General features: G+C 40.2%; 1 protein-coding gene across 1 annotated transcript in view; it reads left to right on the top strand.

Annotated features, from left to right (window-relative positions):
* Positions 1 to 17,661, top strand: part of cpne5b (copine Vb) — a 181,361-nt gene that overhangs the window by 52,763 nt on the left and 110,937 nt on the right. The window contains exons 4-6 of the mRNA XM_049584227.1: positions 5,300 to 5,403; positions 8,343 to 8,382; positions 11,497 to 11,573. Of these exons, the coding sequence (XP_049440184.1) occupies positions 5,300 to 5,403; positions 8,343 to 8,382; positions 11,497 to 11,573 (221 nt within the window). The remainder of the gene's footprint in view (positions 1 to 5,299; positions 5,404 to 8,342; positions 8,383 to 11,496; positions 11,574 to 17,661) is intronic.

The raw sequence follows: 17,661 nt of genomic DNA on the forward strand, positions 1-17,661 counted from the left end.
ATCATAATCATAGTGAATACTGATGTCATTTCATAGTTAAGGAAATTCAGAAAACACACCATGGATGCATTTATAGAACATGATATTGTGTCGTTAAAATAACTGCTCACCAGGTGGATCAATCAAAAAAGTTTTACTGGCCTCCTCCGGCTCTTTGAGGCCCGTAAAGCCTCCACATTAAAGTAGTTTTTTGGCTTCCTGCTGGCTCCCTACACACATGAATGGCACAAAAATAATTCACCAACACTGTTGTTTGAAAATTCTTAGCTTTTATTGGGCCTTAGAGATTAAGTACTGATATTTATGGCTGACCAGCTGTTTTATTTTTAATTGCATATGGAGAAAGTTTTTTTGGGCCAGTGGCCGTCACTCACCTGCAATTCCTCACATGCCAGGGCTGGTCATGGGAGCCTGAAACAGATCTACTTAATTTGTCCTTGTTTAAAGTCCTGAAAATTACAACTGTTTGTGCACGTCAGTCCGTGTAGCACCCTGCACACATCAATGCAGCAGCACAGGATTGTTGTTAGGAAATTAAATGCACCGCACTTACACAGTAGACAGAGTGAGAGAGAAGGTGAATGGTGCTAACAGGAGCTTATTAAAGTTGTGACATGACTGACCTTTTCTGTTTTTCCCACTGTCTAATTTGTTTGTGACATCACACATTACTAAACACTTAGTGCTCTATGTGAGTGTGTGAAGCTGCACCACTGTGTGCATGTGTCTATTTCAGTGTAGCATCTATATGTACATGTGTCCCATTCTCATATACAGCTATCACAGCTCTAGGTCAAAGCTCTGACAAACTTTGTGATGCATTTCCCCAATGAAGCCACCTTTTATGGGGGGAAAATTATGAGGGAGAAATGATTTTCAGCTGGTTGTTTGGCTCTTTCTCCTCCCTCAACAACTGAAGTACCCTAAACTCACCATCATACCTGGGGGGCTGTTCAATATTCTGTATATTTCTCTCTGTCTTGAGGATTTCAAAGCACACCAGTGCTTTTCACTGAAGGCCAAACAGAAAAAAAGCTACGCTACACACAGTCCGCACTGATTCACACCAGCGTCATTTACCTCTCTGGTCTGTGAGAACACAAGAATCCACCAAGCTCATTATATCAGCACTATGTTACTGTCTGCTGAACATGGTGTGAGGAGAATAAAAATCCATGTTGGCTAAAGAACAACAGGCCATTTATACAGCACATATCCCCAGGTGTGGGTCATGTGTGCTCCAGGGAGGAAGATAATGAAATCTATGTCAGGTTTGGAAGAAAAAAACAACGACACAAAAATAAGAAAGATTAGATTTATGTCCTGCTATCATTTTCCTTTGCTGAGGCCTTTGTTCTACACCTCTCACTCACAGTGTGTGTGTGTGTGTGTGTGTGTGTGTGTGTGTGTGTATGTGTGTGTGACATTTTTCCTGTCTGTGTTTCAGAGACATGTTCACATTTCAATATCGGACACTGCAGGTCTCTACAGTCGCTGTTACAAGCCTGAAGAGTTCAATTTGCCATATGTGTGTTAGCTACTCTGCATCTGTGTGCGTGTGTGTACATGTCGAGGGTGCGGGTCAGGGACTTCATGCCAGATTCTCATTAGCTTGCTCCAGCAGCCCAGCAGTATCTAATGAACTCTGCAGCGGTATTGTCTCTTCCACTCAGCTGGGAAATCACATTATGGAGCTCATCTTTGCCATCACCCGCCTCTTTACTAACATGCGCTCATCAACACCTCGGGGTCTCTTAGAAAGTATGGGTGGCTCACAGATGTAACATCAGTGTCCTTTTCTCTTCTTCTCACCCTCCCTGGTGTTAAATTTAGATGCTGAGTGAGTGAGTTCAACAGAGAAAAATATAACCTTAAAAACAGAGTTCAAAGAGGCGTTATACATTGTGTAACAATATAGAAGTGTATGGGCTTATAGCGGTTGTGTTGTCCTAATTGCCCACATTGTATTGTGTTTGTTGTTTTCACTGTATTGATTGAAAAGGTGAGGTTAACTCACGCATCCACCTACAGTACCTCCCGTCCATATTATGGAAAACAACATCAACTCCTACTTGCAAATAGCTTCCTTTGACATTGATTGAAATTGTAGAGTTTGGCAGCCTCCCAGTAAAAACGGGGCATGTGTTGGCTCCAACACAGTCGTATGTTTACAAAGGGTGATGGAGCCTTCGCAGTCCTGGCTCCTCCGCTCCGGAACAGCCTTCCACTGAGAATCAGATCAGCTGACTCTGTTGTTACTTTTAAAACTTGACTCAAAATGTGCAAATGTGTATCCATGTATGTGTGTATGAGTTTGTACAGGATGTGTATGAATATGCATATGTCTCGTTATTTATATTTCTTATTACATTGCTTATATTTTTGGAAATCACTTTTGCTTATGATACAAAACATCAGATTTAGCATCCATATTGTACACTGCAGGCAAGAAACATGAAACAGCAATACTCTGATTCCAGCTGAGTGCCTGAGCTGAATTACCACTCCAGTAGTTGAAACCAAATTAATGAAGGGTCGAGATAAAGATTAATTCATTAAAATTAATCTGATGAAGATAATTATTGAAGAAAAAACAACCAAATCTAATTAGAAACAGTGATCGTTGAGTCACTGGAATCAAGAGGTTGTCTTTGTTCCTTTTCTTTGTTAGATAAAAATGAAACTAAATGTCATGTTAAGGAAGCTATATTTAACCTGGAGATTATATTTTTGTAAGCAATCAAAGATTGTTTACCAACCTGGCAAAAAGAGCTACTGCCCCTCTCAAAAGCTCGATGTTCACTGTGTGTAAAGGCTGGGTCATACCGTAAAACTTCAATTAGTAGCCCAGGCTATTAATTGGTTAAATCACTGAACTCAACAGGCTTATATCAGGGACAGGCGTCTTTGTGGGACAAGCCTTTAATTCCTTTTAGACAAATTGTTGCTCAGCAAAGATAGGAAATACAATCAGAGATTATTTTGATTGGTGGGCAGCTTCAGCAGAAGGGGGTCACCACTTGGTTTTTTTGTCATGCAGGTAAATCTGAATGACTTTTTTCTACAAAAGTTTATAGGCTACATTTATAATGGTATGCGCAATCTTAACAGCAAACTAATGTTAGCCCAAGCGGGTAGTCAACAATCCAATTTTATATATCCAAAGAACTTCTATAAAAATTAACGTTTTGGCAGCCAGACCAGGCGTTTAATTGAGACACCTTATTTGTCAAAATGTGTGGCCACACCAGGCTAGTAAAAGGGACTGGGCATTTAGTTGGGACTAGGCTTTTAATTTTAGTTTTACGGTACATTGATATTATGTCGATATCCTGATACGAGAAATCGTCTTTGATTTGGATATCGTGAAAAGTGTCTTTTCCTGGTTTTAAAAGCTGCATTTCAGTAACTTGATGTTATTTTCTGTACTGCCGTAGCTGTTCTATTATTTGCCTTCACCCATTTAGTCATTACATCCACATTACTGATGACTGATGTATCAAAAACCTCATTGTGTAAATATTTTGTGAAAGCACCAATAGTCAACTCTACATATTTTCACAATATCAATTGAGGTATTTGTTAAAAAATATCATATTCCGTTTTCTCCATGTCATCCAGCCCTACTGTGTTGGATAGGACAGGGTATTGTTTAAAATAATAATGTATTAGAATACCAGTAACAATAGCAGTACAGTACCCTTAAAGTGATACCGATATCAATGGAGTGCTTTATTTCATACCGTTTGCTACTCCTTCATTTAACACCCATCATGTGATTGGAAGCATTTAGTTGCGTGAAATGCAACCAGACACCACAGGTACTTTCTACAGCCATACTTTAGACCCTTTTGGTTGCATCTCAGCAAGTTGAACCACCATATCCAGAGTGTATGGGTTGTACCTGCTGTGGTAGTGGGCCAATCACATATTCCATTCAATGAAAAAATGGTTGTGGTGATCAGCTGTGAGCAAAACCATACTTTTTTTTCTAGATGTGGTTACAAAGGGATCAAATGCAAGTATTGTGTGACTGCTTGTTATTGGGTGTTGGTCGATACCTTACAGGTATTGAGCACAATTCCTAGTTTTAGTTGTACGTATTTTAAGTAACTGCAAATTTCATCAAAGTTAAATATAAACTGACCACCCCATATTAAAATAAACACCTTATTATTTTGGTATATGGTGTGCTCAGATAGTTCATAATCCTAACAGACTGACATACAGAATACCTTGAGGTACTTGTTAATCTCTCTGCGCACTACACTTGATGGAACTCCAAGTGGACAGGGTACATATACAAAGCAACAGCGTAGGGTGGGTGTAATAGGGGCCAAAGAACAACCATTTGGCCCGGGGCATTCTAACAACTTAACTCCAGTCATGGCTAAGATGACATTTACAATAAGCCACTCAAAGTCTTGAGTAGTTGCCAGGAATAGAGCAAGCATATTAACGCCTTAAGTAAATGTCCCTCAATAACACCATAAATCGTGGCGTGCTATATAGTCGATCACGATGTAGACTTACTCCTTTTCATTCACCAACTGCTACCATCTGAAATCTTAACAGTTGGAGTATTTGATTGAATAGGGGAATTTCAGGAGGCTTTAAATGATTTATGTACATACTGTTTCTCATATTTGAAACTCTTCATCAGCTTTTTGTACAGTATATGCATGCATGTGGTGTTGCTGGGTCTTTGCCAGCCATTTCTCTGGCATATTTCCCCGCATTTGGCACTTTGGGAGTGAGAATCCCGCTAATTAGAAGACCTTAATTACTGCCTTTCTCCCCCACTCTCTTCCCACTCTTTTCCCACTCCCCCTGTCTATCCTCCTCTCCACTTTTGCCCCTTTTTCTCCACACATGCTCAGCTGTTTTTCTTACCCTCTCTTTTTCTCTCACAGTGCGCCTATGTTGTTTCTCTTTGTTTCTCTCTACCCATTTTCCTCACCTATTCTTTATCTCTTTCTCTCTGTGGGGTTCATGAGTGAGTTATCCTGCTGTAATTAATGTGGGAGAGGAGCGAGGATCAAGGAACCAGGAAACACATCGTTCCTCTGCACAGCAGCAGCGTGTGAAAGCACCTCCATTAATCAGGCCTCTGTAAATGCATGTGTATGCATATGTGATAAACGAGAGTCTAAGGAAGAGAAGAAAAGGGCGGGGGGGGGGGGGGATTGCAAGGCGACAACAGCACTAACTGTATTTGTTTATCAAAGTGTTTTGTTGTCTTGCTTTCCCTTTCATCACTTCTCTCTCCTGACCTCCAGCTGTCTTTCTCCTTCCACAGTTTGGCAGAACGGAGGTGATAGACAACACCCTAAATCCAGACTTTGTTCGAAAGTACATCTTGGACTACTTTTTTGAGGAGAAGCAGAACCTTCGCTTCGACTTGTGAGTGATTTCCTTTGAAGTCGTATCAGCATTGTATCTTCTCTCCTGCCCTCTGTCCTCCTTTGCTGTGATGTATTTTTCTCTCCCTCCGCTCTGTGCCTGTTGAAATCCCTGCAATTACAGTCGTGAGAACTGACTGTTTGGTAAACCCTGCCCCCAAACAGCAATTGCCCAATCATAGATTAGCAACCGTAACTAGGCACTGAAGAACTGTCGAGCTTTGGATTTCTCCACATGCTTGTAATGGTGTGCATGGGGCTCTATTAAGAGCAATATATCAAGAGGTTGGAGGATGAGTTCTCTTTGTTATACTTTACAAAACCAAAAACACAAGTGCAAAAGTGTATGGAATGGATTGACTGTGTGTTTGTCTGCTCTGAAGTACGCTACAAGCATTAGCATGCCTGGCTAACTAGCTTAATATCTACACCTACAGAAGTAAGTTGTTATTTCCAAAAGGCGAAGGGGCATGTCATCAGCCAAGAATACAGTTTTTTGGGATCACATGATTCGTTGTGATGCTATATCAGAAGTTAAAGCAACAATAGTGGCTGGTTTCTGCTCTTCACTTTGTTTGGGCGAGTTTCCACTTATGCAACTTGCCGCAAAATTTTTGTTAGAGTTACAATGAACAAACTCACCAGTTATTCCATCTCATGAAATCCTTTTTTATTGCAAAATGAAGCATACAATACAAACATGAAAGCGTAACTCTAACCTCTGTGTTGCCTGTCCAAGTATAATTTCTATGATACGAATCCAACAAAGGTTATGTTAGATGATCAGCATTTTAATTAGTCTTTGTTAATAATATTGCACTGTAATACTGAGCTAAACTAGCTCTACCCTGCAAAAGATGAGCAATACTGCCACTTAATTTTATGTCTTCCACATGGATTATTAACAGGTGTTTATGACTTATTGCCTGGGACCTGTATTTTATCCTCTTATAGCACATAGATGTATGTAGCCATCAAGTGCATGTTTAAGAGAGCCCTTTATAGCTGGTCTCATTTTAAAATGGCTGGAGACATTAAAAAGACAGCTGTTGTCACCCAGCTCATGGTGTTTTAGCATTAGCATCAGTAGAAGCTTAAACTAGCTACCTATGGCAGATAAAATATGCTTACAAGAATCACTTCAGCCAACAAACTCCACAGTTCGCAGCCTGAAATGAGGAGACTGCTTTTGTTTAGCTCTGTGTGTAATCAAAGACCCAGTGTTTAAACTATGAAAACTGCTCCACTGTTGTCTCCGGAAACTAGTCACTAGTTGCAGTTACAATTTACATCCATGTCTGTCCAGACTCATGCGAACACATGAGAGTTGACAATATGAATGTTGCTTCACAAACATCTTCAACCAGACGACACAGAAATTCTATACAATCACCACGGCTTTAAGGTGAGCACCTAAGATTAGTGTCAACAATTCAGTGTCCGACCAAATGTCTCCCCTTCTGTTCATGAGGTATGGTATTGAGTAATGGCCAAAAAGTGTTTTTGCAGAACATTATGATGTCACAGTGAAGTTAACCTTTGACTTTTTGGATATAAAATGTCACTATTATTTTATCTGAATAGACATTTGTGTAAAATTTGGCAAAATAAGCATATGAATTCTTGAGTTCTCACCAAAAACGTGTTTTGTTTTTTTTTAAGGTTACAATGACCTTCATCGTTGATCACCCAAAATCTAATCAGTTCATCACTGAGTTCAAGTGGACGTTTGTGCCAAATTTAAAGAAATTTCCTTAAGTCATTCTTGAGATATGGCTTTCACGAACAAAACATAATCCTTTAGCAAAGGATTTACAGAATTTCATGTTAGAAATCTGCCAAAGTTATTGCTGTGAACTGCATATATACTGTGTGAAAACTGAAAGCTTGACAGGCTTGACAGTAGCCTAATGAAGGAGGGAGAGGGGGTGGTCAAGGAAACAAGACATTTGACCTTGTGATGCATCTTGTGACATATGTGTGATTTTCATGTTTGTTACAACCATTCAGTTTTGTGTTTTTCTCTGTCTGTCATTAAATGTCTTTCTGACACGAGAGGTCATTATCCTTGTATATATAGTGTGACAATGGGTAGCTTTAACAGTTAACTGTAAGCTTTTTATAGACTGACACACAAGGAATGCTTCCTCAGCACTTGCTGTGGTTTTACATGGATACAAAAAATTGACAGAATGAAAGCCCATCTTAGCACAGCCCATCTATATGTCCTAGCTATACCACCACACAACATAAACATAGATGCATATTGGCAACTCTGCAGTATATCATTTGATTTTTTATTTCAATTAATGCTAATAGAAACTCATAAGCACTGTAGCGAGTGCAACCTGAATAATCTCCATGCAAACAGGATCTGTCGTTTCATCTGATGTTTCATTCTGGAACATCACATATGCTCTACTTCCTTCACTTTCATAGCTTTGTATTCAGATGCAAATCAGCCCAGGTCCACCACTCATTATTATGGAAGATGCAAAAAGGTCTTGTTGAACCCTTCTTCAATTACTCTGCCCCACATATAGTAACATCTGAAAAGGCACTAAGATCCCATCCACCCACCTCTTTACATACTGTGGTTGGTAAATTAAAATGTTATCTTATTTTCTTTCATCCTGTTCTGCTTCTTTCCTCTGTTCTTTTAATTCATACCCTTCCTCGATTACAGTCATACTGTACCCTTTCTCCTCCCTGAGACGTTGTGCCCTTAAACCTACAAAAAAACAAAAAGAACATCTGAGAAGCCATGATGAGATTAGCGCTGCGAGAGCATTTCTTTTCTGTTCCCAGTGATGACAGATCACCAGGGCTCGCTTTAAATCTTGCCTTTAAGAGCGTATCATTCAAAATGTCCCCACTTAGGTAAAAGTCCCCTCTATAGTTTTTTAAGTAAATTGGCTTTGCTGTTTTTTTTCCTCTCAGGTATGATGTCGACTCTAAGAGCCCAGACCTGTCCAAACATGTGAGTGCACATATTTTAACCTTGAACCACAGATAAATGGAGGCCAGTCTTGAGTAAAATCTGAATTATTGGCTTGAATGACTTGAAAGTCAATATTGTCTGATGGAATATGGTGTTCAAAGTGATCTGTGTTTGGCCAAACTCTTTTTTATCTGTGGTCTAATTTTTCATTTTGCTTTAACTGGGTGTTGCCTGCCGCATGGTTCCTTCTTGATGAAATAAAGCAAACCCTTTTTTATTGCCTGATCATGGAAGTATCCAAATACGCAGTCATTTTTCTCCTTATTCACTCTTTGTTTTCAGACTTTCACTGAGGTTATCCGTGCTGTAATTGTGTTATAAATATGCTAATTCTCTTTCTATACAGGCTTTTATCCTCTTATTTCTGATTTTGTTCTAATGGTACTGCAGTGATAGGCATTGTGGATTAAACCTCCTATTCTGTCATGTAGAAAAACTTAGATTATGCAATGCTTTTAACCGTTAGTTTCCATTTCAAGTATTGTATTACTTCATATGATAATTTTAGATTCAGCAGAAAAAGATTAGTGGAAACTATGGTGACAGAAAGCATTGACAAGAGTTCAAAATAATCAGTATTGATGATTATTTAACGTATTTGGATGACTGGGGTTTGCATTTTTTCATCACAAGCTTTGGTTCCTCCTGTCTGCTTTGGGTTTTAGTTCTGACACAGCATGTTGTCTCTACAATCTCACTTCACCATCTTGAGCAGTGCTAGGAGTGCTAGGTATTTGGTAGAGTGTTGTGTCCTGGTATATGATGTGCTCTGTTGTTGTTGTTGTTGTTGTCATTGCTGTTGATGTTGCTGCTGCTGCTCAACTTTTCTGGAAGCCCGCAGAACTCAACGTAGGTCCCAGCATCTCTCTCACTTCTGACACTGCATGGCTGCTGCCTCACATTAATGATCCTTTTCTCAGGAAGAAGGATGACGTCACTGATCAGAACAAAAAGCTGAGAGCCAACCCATCTGTGCAGCTCTTAACCATCACTGCGGCCACGTAGGGCTCCACAGCGGCCACACTATGAAAATAAATACTCGGTCATTTTGTCTTTCAGAAGCTTTTGCAGCATGTCTTTGTAACATGATGAAGATGGTGAGATATTCCAGGCTCCTCCTTGGAACAGTGACTGGAATCAGTGGGCATCCCAGACCATCAAAATGAAACACACTATAGCCTGGTGTTGAATTATTTAGTGAGCGCCTGTCTGCCAAAGCCAAACTTAAGGAGTCTTTGGTTTAAATTGTCCCACATCCTTGCTGTGATCAGCTCAAAAAAAAAACCTTTGTTGAAACCAAACACACAGCACTGGTATAATTTAAAGACCTGCCCCCCAACCAGCACTGTGATGTGCAATACCGCACCGTCTACATCCGTCAACACAAGATCTCCTGCCTGACCCAAACCTGCAGATCCTAAAATAACCATGCACTGTTCACATAATTCGGTTAAGCAGCATGTTCAAAGTGATCATTTTGGGACATTTCATACATGTAAAACTAAGATAATTTATTTTAAAATGAAGGTAATTCAGAGAATACAATTTGAATGAATATATTTTAGGTTATTCTTTTAATATTGAGCAGCATATCTCCACAGTTAGCATGCCTGTTAGTAACGCGCCTGATTGAAGCGGCTCTCATTTTCCAGCTGGCTCAGAAGACAGAGCCGACACACGTAGTCAACAGTCAGAGGATTAAAATGTCAAAACATTAAATTTAATTATAATGTGAATCTAAACTTAATATATTTATTATCCAACTCCTGCGATCCGACCTGCATGCTCCTTGTTTCACTCAGAAACAAGCCTGAAAATAAAATTAAGACAAAATACCATCCGTGAATCACCTTGTGCCCATGGATACCCAACCTTATGTAGGACACACAGTATGATTTTTTGTCTTTTTGAGAGGGTGATAATGAGACTTTGTCTGGTTAAAGACATGATTATAAAACTATGTCACTCTGTCTCTACATCAGTGTCCCACACTGTTGTGACTCATGTTTCTTGTCATAGTTCATGGTGCTGTGAATCCCTCCATCTTCTCCCATTTGTCTGTTATCCTTCACAATTCACTGAACAGGTGGTTCCTAACAGGTGGGTTAGAGTCCACAAGGGGCTTCTGTTCTGGGTGGGTCACAATTAATACTGGTCAACTCCGTCAATTAAACAAAACCCACTTTACTTTGAAATTTTACTTTTTTTTTTGAAGTACTACTACCTGCTTCCTTGTGAGTAAAGGCACTACAGCATGCAATTTCACAATAAAAGTAGCCTATGGATGCTGGCATTGTGCCTAAATTAGTTGTAACTGCTACTGCAATGCTTTCATTTATTTTAAATGTTCGTTTTAATTACACTCTCTTACTCTCTCTGAGCCTTAAGTCCCAGTTGTAATGAGGTTATTTTAATTTATGAAGTAAAATGTAAGGCTAGCAGAGTTGTTAGCTCTGTCTCCTCACAGCAAAAATCTCCTGGGTTTGAATCCACGCACAGGTGGAATGGACGGATGAAGATATGCTAAATGGGTGTTAAATTGGTCTTTCATACCAGTGACCAGATGTCTAAAGGCAAATGTAGACCCTCAGGCCAGACCAGTTGGGAACCACTGCATTAAACCATGCTTACCATGCATATATAGCCTCCATGGTTGAGGCAGCATTTGATTTCACCTCAACAAACTTTATATTTGACACCCAAACTGGATATGATGTGTTATTGAGCACAGCAATTACGATAATCGCGTCTTTGAGCATAAAATAAATGACGTGTTCACGTGACATCAATGCAATCATTGACTTATGACTTAGGATGTTCTCCAACAAAACCACAATTTCTTCTGGTTAAACATATGGATGCATGGGCCAGATTTGAATTCTGACCAAATTTGAAGGAGCATGAATGAACAAGCTTCTCTGGCAGAAAAAAAAAATCTTGAATTCTCATTTGCATGGTTTCCAGTGGTAGCAAAATATTTTTTAGATAACAAGTCTGACTATACTCTGATTTCTTGTCTTTCCACTTCACATATGCCAACCTGCTCCCCCCTCCTTCCTGCCTTCTCTCCTTTCTTTCCTTCCTTCCCTCTAGGACTTTTTGGGTCAGATGTTCTGTACTCTTGGGGAGATTGTTGGATCACCAGCCAGTCGACTGGAGAAACCACTGGGGTGAGTAAAAGCTTCAGGCAATTTTCTTGCTGCCTAAAAACCCCTGACTCCAAATGTGATGGAGGAACACCATACTGTGCTAAGAGGGGAGTTAAGACAGAAGAAAAATGCTTTGGACCCAAATACAATGACCCTTCTCAAGTTTACGGTTTATAAACTTAGTTTCATTTGTACTGAGAGGAAGTGCAATAGAGGCACAGAGAGAGTGTGAGTAAAATGTCAGCATGATGAGGAGGAGGAGGAATAATTGGAAACACATTGGTGATTTAGCAAGACATTGATCAGACAAAGAAGGAGAGGAAGGGAGGAGGAGACAACACATCCTACAGATGTTTTCCTCAGATAATTATTGTCATTAAAGGAAAGGGTGAAGCGCGGAGCAAAATTATCCAAATTACAATTCGTGTCTTCGGCTTGCTTTTACACAGGCTGAGAAAAATGTGGTGTTAATGGGGGTATCCTGTTATCTGTCTTTATACTTCTATCATCCATCATCATTGTCATCAGTGCCCGGCTCTTGTGTGATTCAGGTGAAGTCATTTAAATGTGCCATTAAGTGAGATATGCTGGTTCTCAGCTCTGGATACTTTGGAGCACATTAAGAGGGGATATTATTACTTTGAATTGTATAACATCTTATTGCCATGTACTAATACTACTACAAATTGCATATTAACTACTTCAAATGTCTAACATACTGTAGTACTGACAGTTCAGAGAGAGCACATTCACTCAAATATATATATTTACATATTTATTTACATTAGCACTGCATATGAGAAAGGACACAGAGAGGCGATGTTAGGCTTGGACACAAATTCATTTGTCTGGCTAAAAGAAATGGTTTCTGGGTGACTGCTGCAGGTCACAGAGGCTGGCAGAGGAGCGAGAATGCACCACTTAATGCATCTCTAAAATCTCAACTACACCATCTGCACTCCTGTGTGAAAACATTGTATCTCCAAAACATAATCAACTGCATGAGCTCAGGAAAACAGTCTTGTTTTGACCTTCGTGACAAGGCAGTTTTTGCTATTCCAAAAGGGTTTTTAAATTGTTTATGCAGCTTAGAAGTTGGAGAATTTTCTCAGTACATTAAGAGACATTTAAGTCTTCGCTTTTTCCTGAAAAATTCAAAATTACCCAATTTGAAGATACATAATTTTCTCTGGACAAAATGTTGATTACTGAAAAAAATCTTGTAATTGGAATGGGCCATGTTTTTAATAATGGAAACAAGGACTGAATGATAACTACAGTACCAGCAGTTACAGTGGGGCTGGGATTCACCTTTTGAGTGTGTGTGTGTGTATGTGTGTGTGTTCCTGGAGACACCTATTGTAGCAAAACAATCACAGAAGCTGTTTTGTCTGACAGATCTTGTCACTGTGGTACCTTCAGAACTGTAGAAGATGCAGCCACAAAGCTTTACAAAGGACTGAGTTCAAAGGTGGGTGTGGTCCAAGCAAAGGCGCTGGAAGTGGGGTGGTAGGACATAGAGAAGGGGCCAAGGGGCCAAGGGGCCAAGGCCCCTCCCACATTAGCTTTAAGTCAGGGGTCGCATCTGTAGTAATCACATTGAAAGATGCTCCCCAGTTTATGCATCTACTGATTCTTGCTTATTTTATTAACTCCACTAAGGAGGTGATGTTTGCGGTTTGGTTCGTGTCTTGGCTTGTATTTCTTCTTTTCTCGCAGGATTACGGAACAACCTCAGGCTTGATTTTCATGAAACTTGGAGGGGTGTCGCATGGGTCAAGGAAGAACCCATGAATTATTTGAATTCTCGTTAACATTGCGAGAAAGGACACTTGGCCTTGGTGGAGGACTGCACTCTACGTGTGCCTGTCTTATTTATTAGAGTACTGGTTTGCAGCAACTTTCCTTTTCTGAGCTTTTTCTCTGTTTGAGGTACATGCTGTTTTGACACCACTGCGTAGAATGCATATTAATGCTTCATGATTCAGGCATCACATCTTGTGTTTTGACTCGGTCATCATCAGGGATGTGCAGCCAGATGCCTCAGATGTACGCATTAAGAATAATGTATATCATGTTGGCAAAGTGCACAGGAGCATACCAAAATTATCTGCCTCTCCCTTGAGCACACCCCTGATGATGACACAGTTGCAGAACTGTTGCAAAAACATTTTGTGACACCGTGTGTGTGTGTGTGTGTGTGTGTGTGTGTGTGTGTGTGTGTGTTTTCCCCACAGTGCACGGACTATTAATGTTGCTGAAGGGGACATTAGCAGTGCAGATATAAAAGCGCCTTGAGCCGCTATATTGAGAGCATAAACCTTAATAATGTTATTATAAGTTTAATATCAAACCGTTTCCCTCTGAGCTGAGACTTTATATGGCATGGTTAGAAAAGGAAATAGAACGGCTGCCAAATTATTCATTTTTAATTTGAGACACTCTGCAGCTGAGAGATAACCCAACTGGTTGCCAAATTTTATTCTTATGGCTGCCTTTAATCTTTCTTTAAAGGCTGCAAAAATAAAGTCCACCAAACTAGCACAACCCTGGGTGTAGCATGCAGACATCAACATCTATTTGTTTCACATGGTATTCATTTATGGCTTTCAAAGGTTCTGTATGCAACATTCAGAGCATTTACATGGCAGCTATTTGTTATGTAAAGATATAGTGGAGTAATGGCGTCCTAAGCAGAGAATTAAGTCATGCTCCCTCTGCATGTGCTGTAATCCAAGCTTCTATGTGGTCTATTGCTGTAGATGGCCTAGCTGTAGGTGCATGTTAGTCCCTTGCTGTGTCTCAAATCGTGTACTTCTGTACTTAGACTTAATATTTTGAGTGCATAACTGCATTCACACTGAGAAGTATGGAAAAATGTAGTGCACTATGAGTACCCAGAATGTGCACTCAAAACGGTCAAGAAGTTGAGTGTGGAACTATGGACACTTCTCACCCTAAATGGTTGCCATCTTGGCTATGTAGCGGAAGGGGAACGACCACTTTTCAAACTGGAAATGGCTGCCGAGGACTGTGCGACCGTGAACGTCGCTGTGTTTTTGTTTGCTATGTTTTTTGCACTAAGCACCACTATACTGTTGCCGGATATACGCCAGCAGTATGTTTATTGGGTTAATTTAGCAGTCTGTAATGATTTGATAGCACGAACGATAACGCAAATGCTAATGCTAGTTTGCTAACTAGCTAATTTGCGGTCGTTACTTCCGGTGAGTGCACAATGGCCATGTTTTGTTTGAGACAGCACGACCCTGTCGAAATTCGTGCACTACTCCGATGAGTACATAGTGCACATAGTATACTACAAGGAAGTGTACTAACGGAAGTATGTGATTTGAGACACACCAACTGTGTTTGTATCGCACTGGCTAACTAATTGCCGCTGCTCTACGGCGCTGGCGGTTACAGCTAACATCGGGACGCTGTCGTCAAGAAAGTGTATAGCGCCCATCCTCTGGTCCCCCCTTGTTAATGTCAGTAGCTCTGTCAGCACTGTTGCCATTATTAGCACTGTTAGCTGCGAGCTGGCTCAGCCACAATGTGCAGGCAGTCTAGGCTCAGACTCTGAGTCATAGATATACTCTGAATGTCATTTACAGCTCCTTTAATGACTGATCATAGAAAGTAATGTGTTTTTTTGACAGTTTCATGCAGTTCCATCCTGTGATTTTAGTGGATATGTAAAACAGCTTCGTCAAATTCAAAACACCATCACATATTAACCTCCGTTGTGATTACATTCAGGGCTTAAGGTTTATGTGAACTTGAATAAAAGCGTTGATCAGCAGCTTTTGAAGTTATACTGGAGAGGCTGTGCAGCAGCTTTGTTTTACCCTCTTTTGGGGAGAGTCACTGAGGTGGAGGAGCAGCGAGAAACACAAGGCAGCCCCATGAGCACCACCACCACAAAGTGATGCATTGCCCTGGTAGATGTGCTACCCAGTGGAGTTTGTTTTCACATTTCTGTGGATATGAAGAGTGATTTATATTTCATCGCTTGGAAATGTCAAGACATTTGTCTAAGCTGTGCTGAGTCAACTAGAGAATGTTTTAGAGCATGTGTTTGTTTTTCACGTCTGTCTCAACCAGTCATCTGCTTCACTTTTCACCTGCACATGCAAGACGCATGAATGTAAGAAATATTTGTCAAAGAAGTGAGTTAAAGGATCTTTGGTAGCGTTGGACTGTAGAACTATCAGTCTCTCTTGCTGTCTGCCTCCTACCCACATGTATGCATCATATCACAAATACACAACCTTGACTTGAGATAATTGTATTCTCATCTCTTTTCTCTTAGCCTCTTAGCATTTACATGTACGCACACACACAAATTCAGAGCTGTACACATTTTAGTAATTGATTTCATAAATCCTGTTCCTTGGTTAAATGGCACATGAATGCATAAGAGTGCGTTCCACTCTTTTTTCCTGCTCTCTTTTCTCTGGCTAATTGTAATGGCTTTAATCTTCCTGAAATTAGTGCTTGTTTAATTAGGCAGCAGCCGTTGTGATTTTCATTATGCGAAAAAGGCTCCTGAAGGAAAAGGGAGAATGAGCGAGATAGAGAGGAAGAGAAAAAGGTGACATCAATGACTATTCCGAGAGTGGTTGTGTGTTTGAGGCACACAGACATCAAGACAGGGACAGAAACACCTTGTGAAGATGAGGACAGTCCAAACAACCCATAATTGTTAGTCGAGATTGTACACAGAAGCACAACACAAGGTAATAGGAAAACAGAAGCATTTCAGTAGAAGTGAAGAAGATGAAGAAGACAGTAGAAGATATGCAGTCAAAATGTAGCTTTTCTTTTTCAGTTGAACAAATGAACAATAAAACACACAAAAACTCAAGAAATGTAATATTCTCACACCTGTCTTCTTTATAAAACTGAAAAAACATTGTATACCTTCTGAATTAAATTTAGATTTCTCTCTTCCACCAAACTAAGACTAATGTTGACTTAAAGGGAAATTTCGGTTTATTTCAACCTGTCTCCTATCGTCCTAAATTTGTTTCAAGTGACTAGTGACATAAAAATAATAGTTAGCATGTTAGCCGTTAGCCTAGATACAGCCAGAGCGCATAGTAGCATCAGACCTGTTAAAATGTAAGTGAACAGGCAACCTTCAAGTGCAAAGTTTGTGTAAACGTGTTACCATTTAGCTCTGCTTTCCAAAGCATGGCCGAAATATATCTCGCGAGCTCTAGATAAAGCCCAGCTGGATACTAACGTTACTCTAGGTGGAGGTGTCTCGTCCTCAGTCACATCCAGACCTTGAAAATAAGGCTGCAACCGGTCCCATTCCTTGCAACAGAGGCATTCCTCTTCTGTGGGCACTGGGGCACAGCATTCACAGGTACACCACCAATCTCCAGAGCTACGCAGCCTTGCAGCAGCCATTCCTCCTCTCTCGTCCTCTACCTGTTGCGCCTCTCTCTCTCTCTTCCTCCGTTCTTCAATTTCACAAAGCTCTTCGTCAGTATATTCTGTCGAAGTCTGGCAAAAAGTCAGCCATTGTTCTATAAATCTTTCATAAAATAAATGAATGAACTTTTCAGGCTACTGTCCGGTTCTGCCTTCCAGCTGTTGCTGCTTGTTCTTGCGATATTTCGGCCGTGCTTTGGAAAGCAGAGCTAAACGGTAAACAAACATGGCAGCACACCGGTAAGGTAAGACAACACGTTTACATGTCGTTTTCTATATGTTCTCTGACATTTATCCTAACGATATGAGGCGGTCTTTGTGGAAAAAAAGCTTGTTTAGTGGACTAACTTTGCACTTGAAGTATGCCCGTTCAGTTACGTTTTAACAGGTCTGACGCTACTATGCGCCCCGGCTGTATCTAAGCTAACGGCTAACATTCTAACTATTATTTTTATGTCACTAGTCACTTGAAACGAATTTAGGATGATAGGAGACAGGTTGAAATAAACCGAAATTTCCCTTTAATTGCCCGTTAACCAATCGCTAAACACATTTAATTCAAACTCGACAGAAACAAAATATGACTCACCAAAACTGTCTTAGTTAGTGTTGTTAGTTGCCAAGTTACTGTTACAACAATCACCAACTCTGATTGGTCAAAATA

This window comes from Epinephelus fuscoguttatus, linkage group LG1 (genome assembly GCF_011397635.1).
Source record: "Epinephelus fuscoguttatus linkage group LG1, E.fuscoguttatus.final_Chr_v1".
Taxonomy (NCBI): Eukaryota; Metazoa; Chordata; class Actinopteri; order Perciformes; family Serranidae; genus Epinephelus; species Epinephelus fuscoguttatus.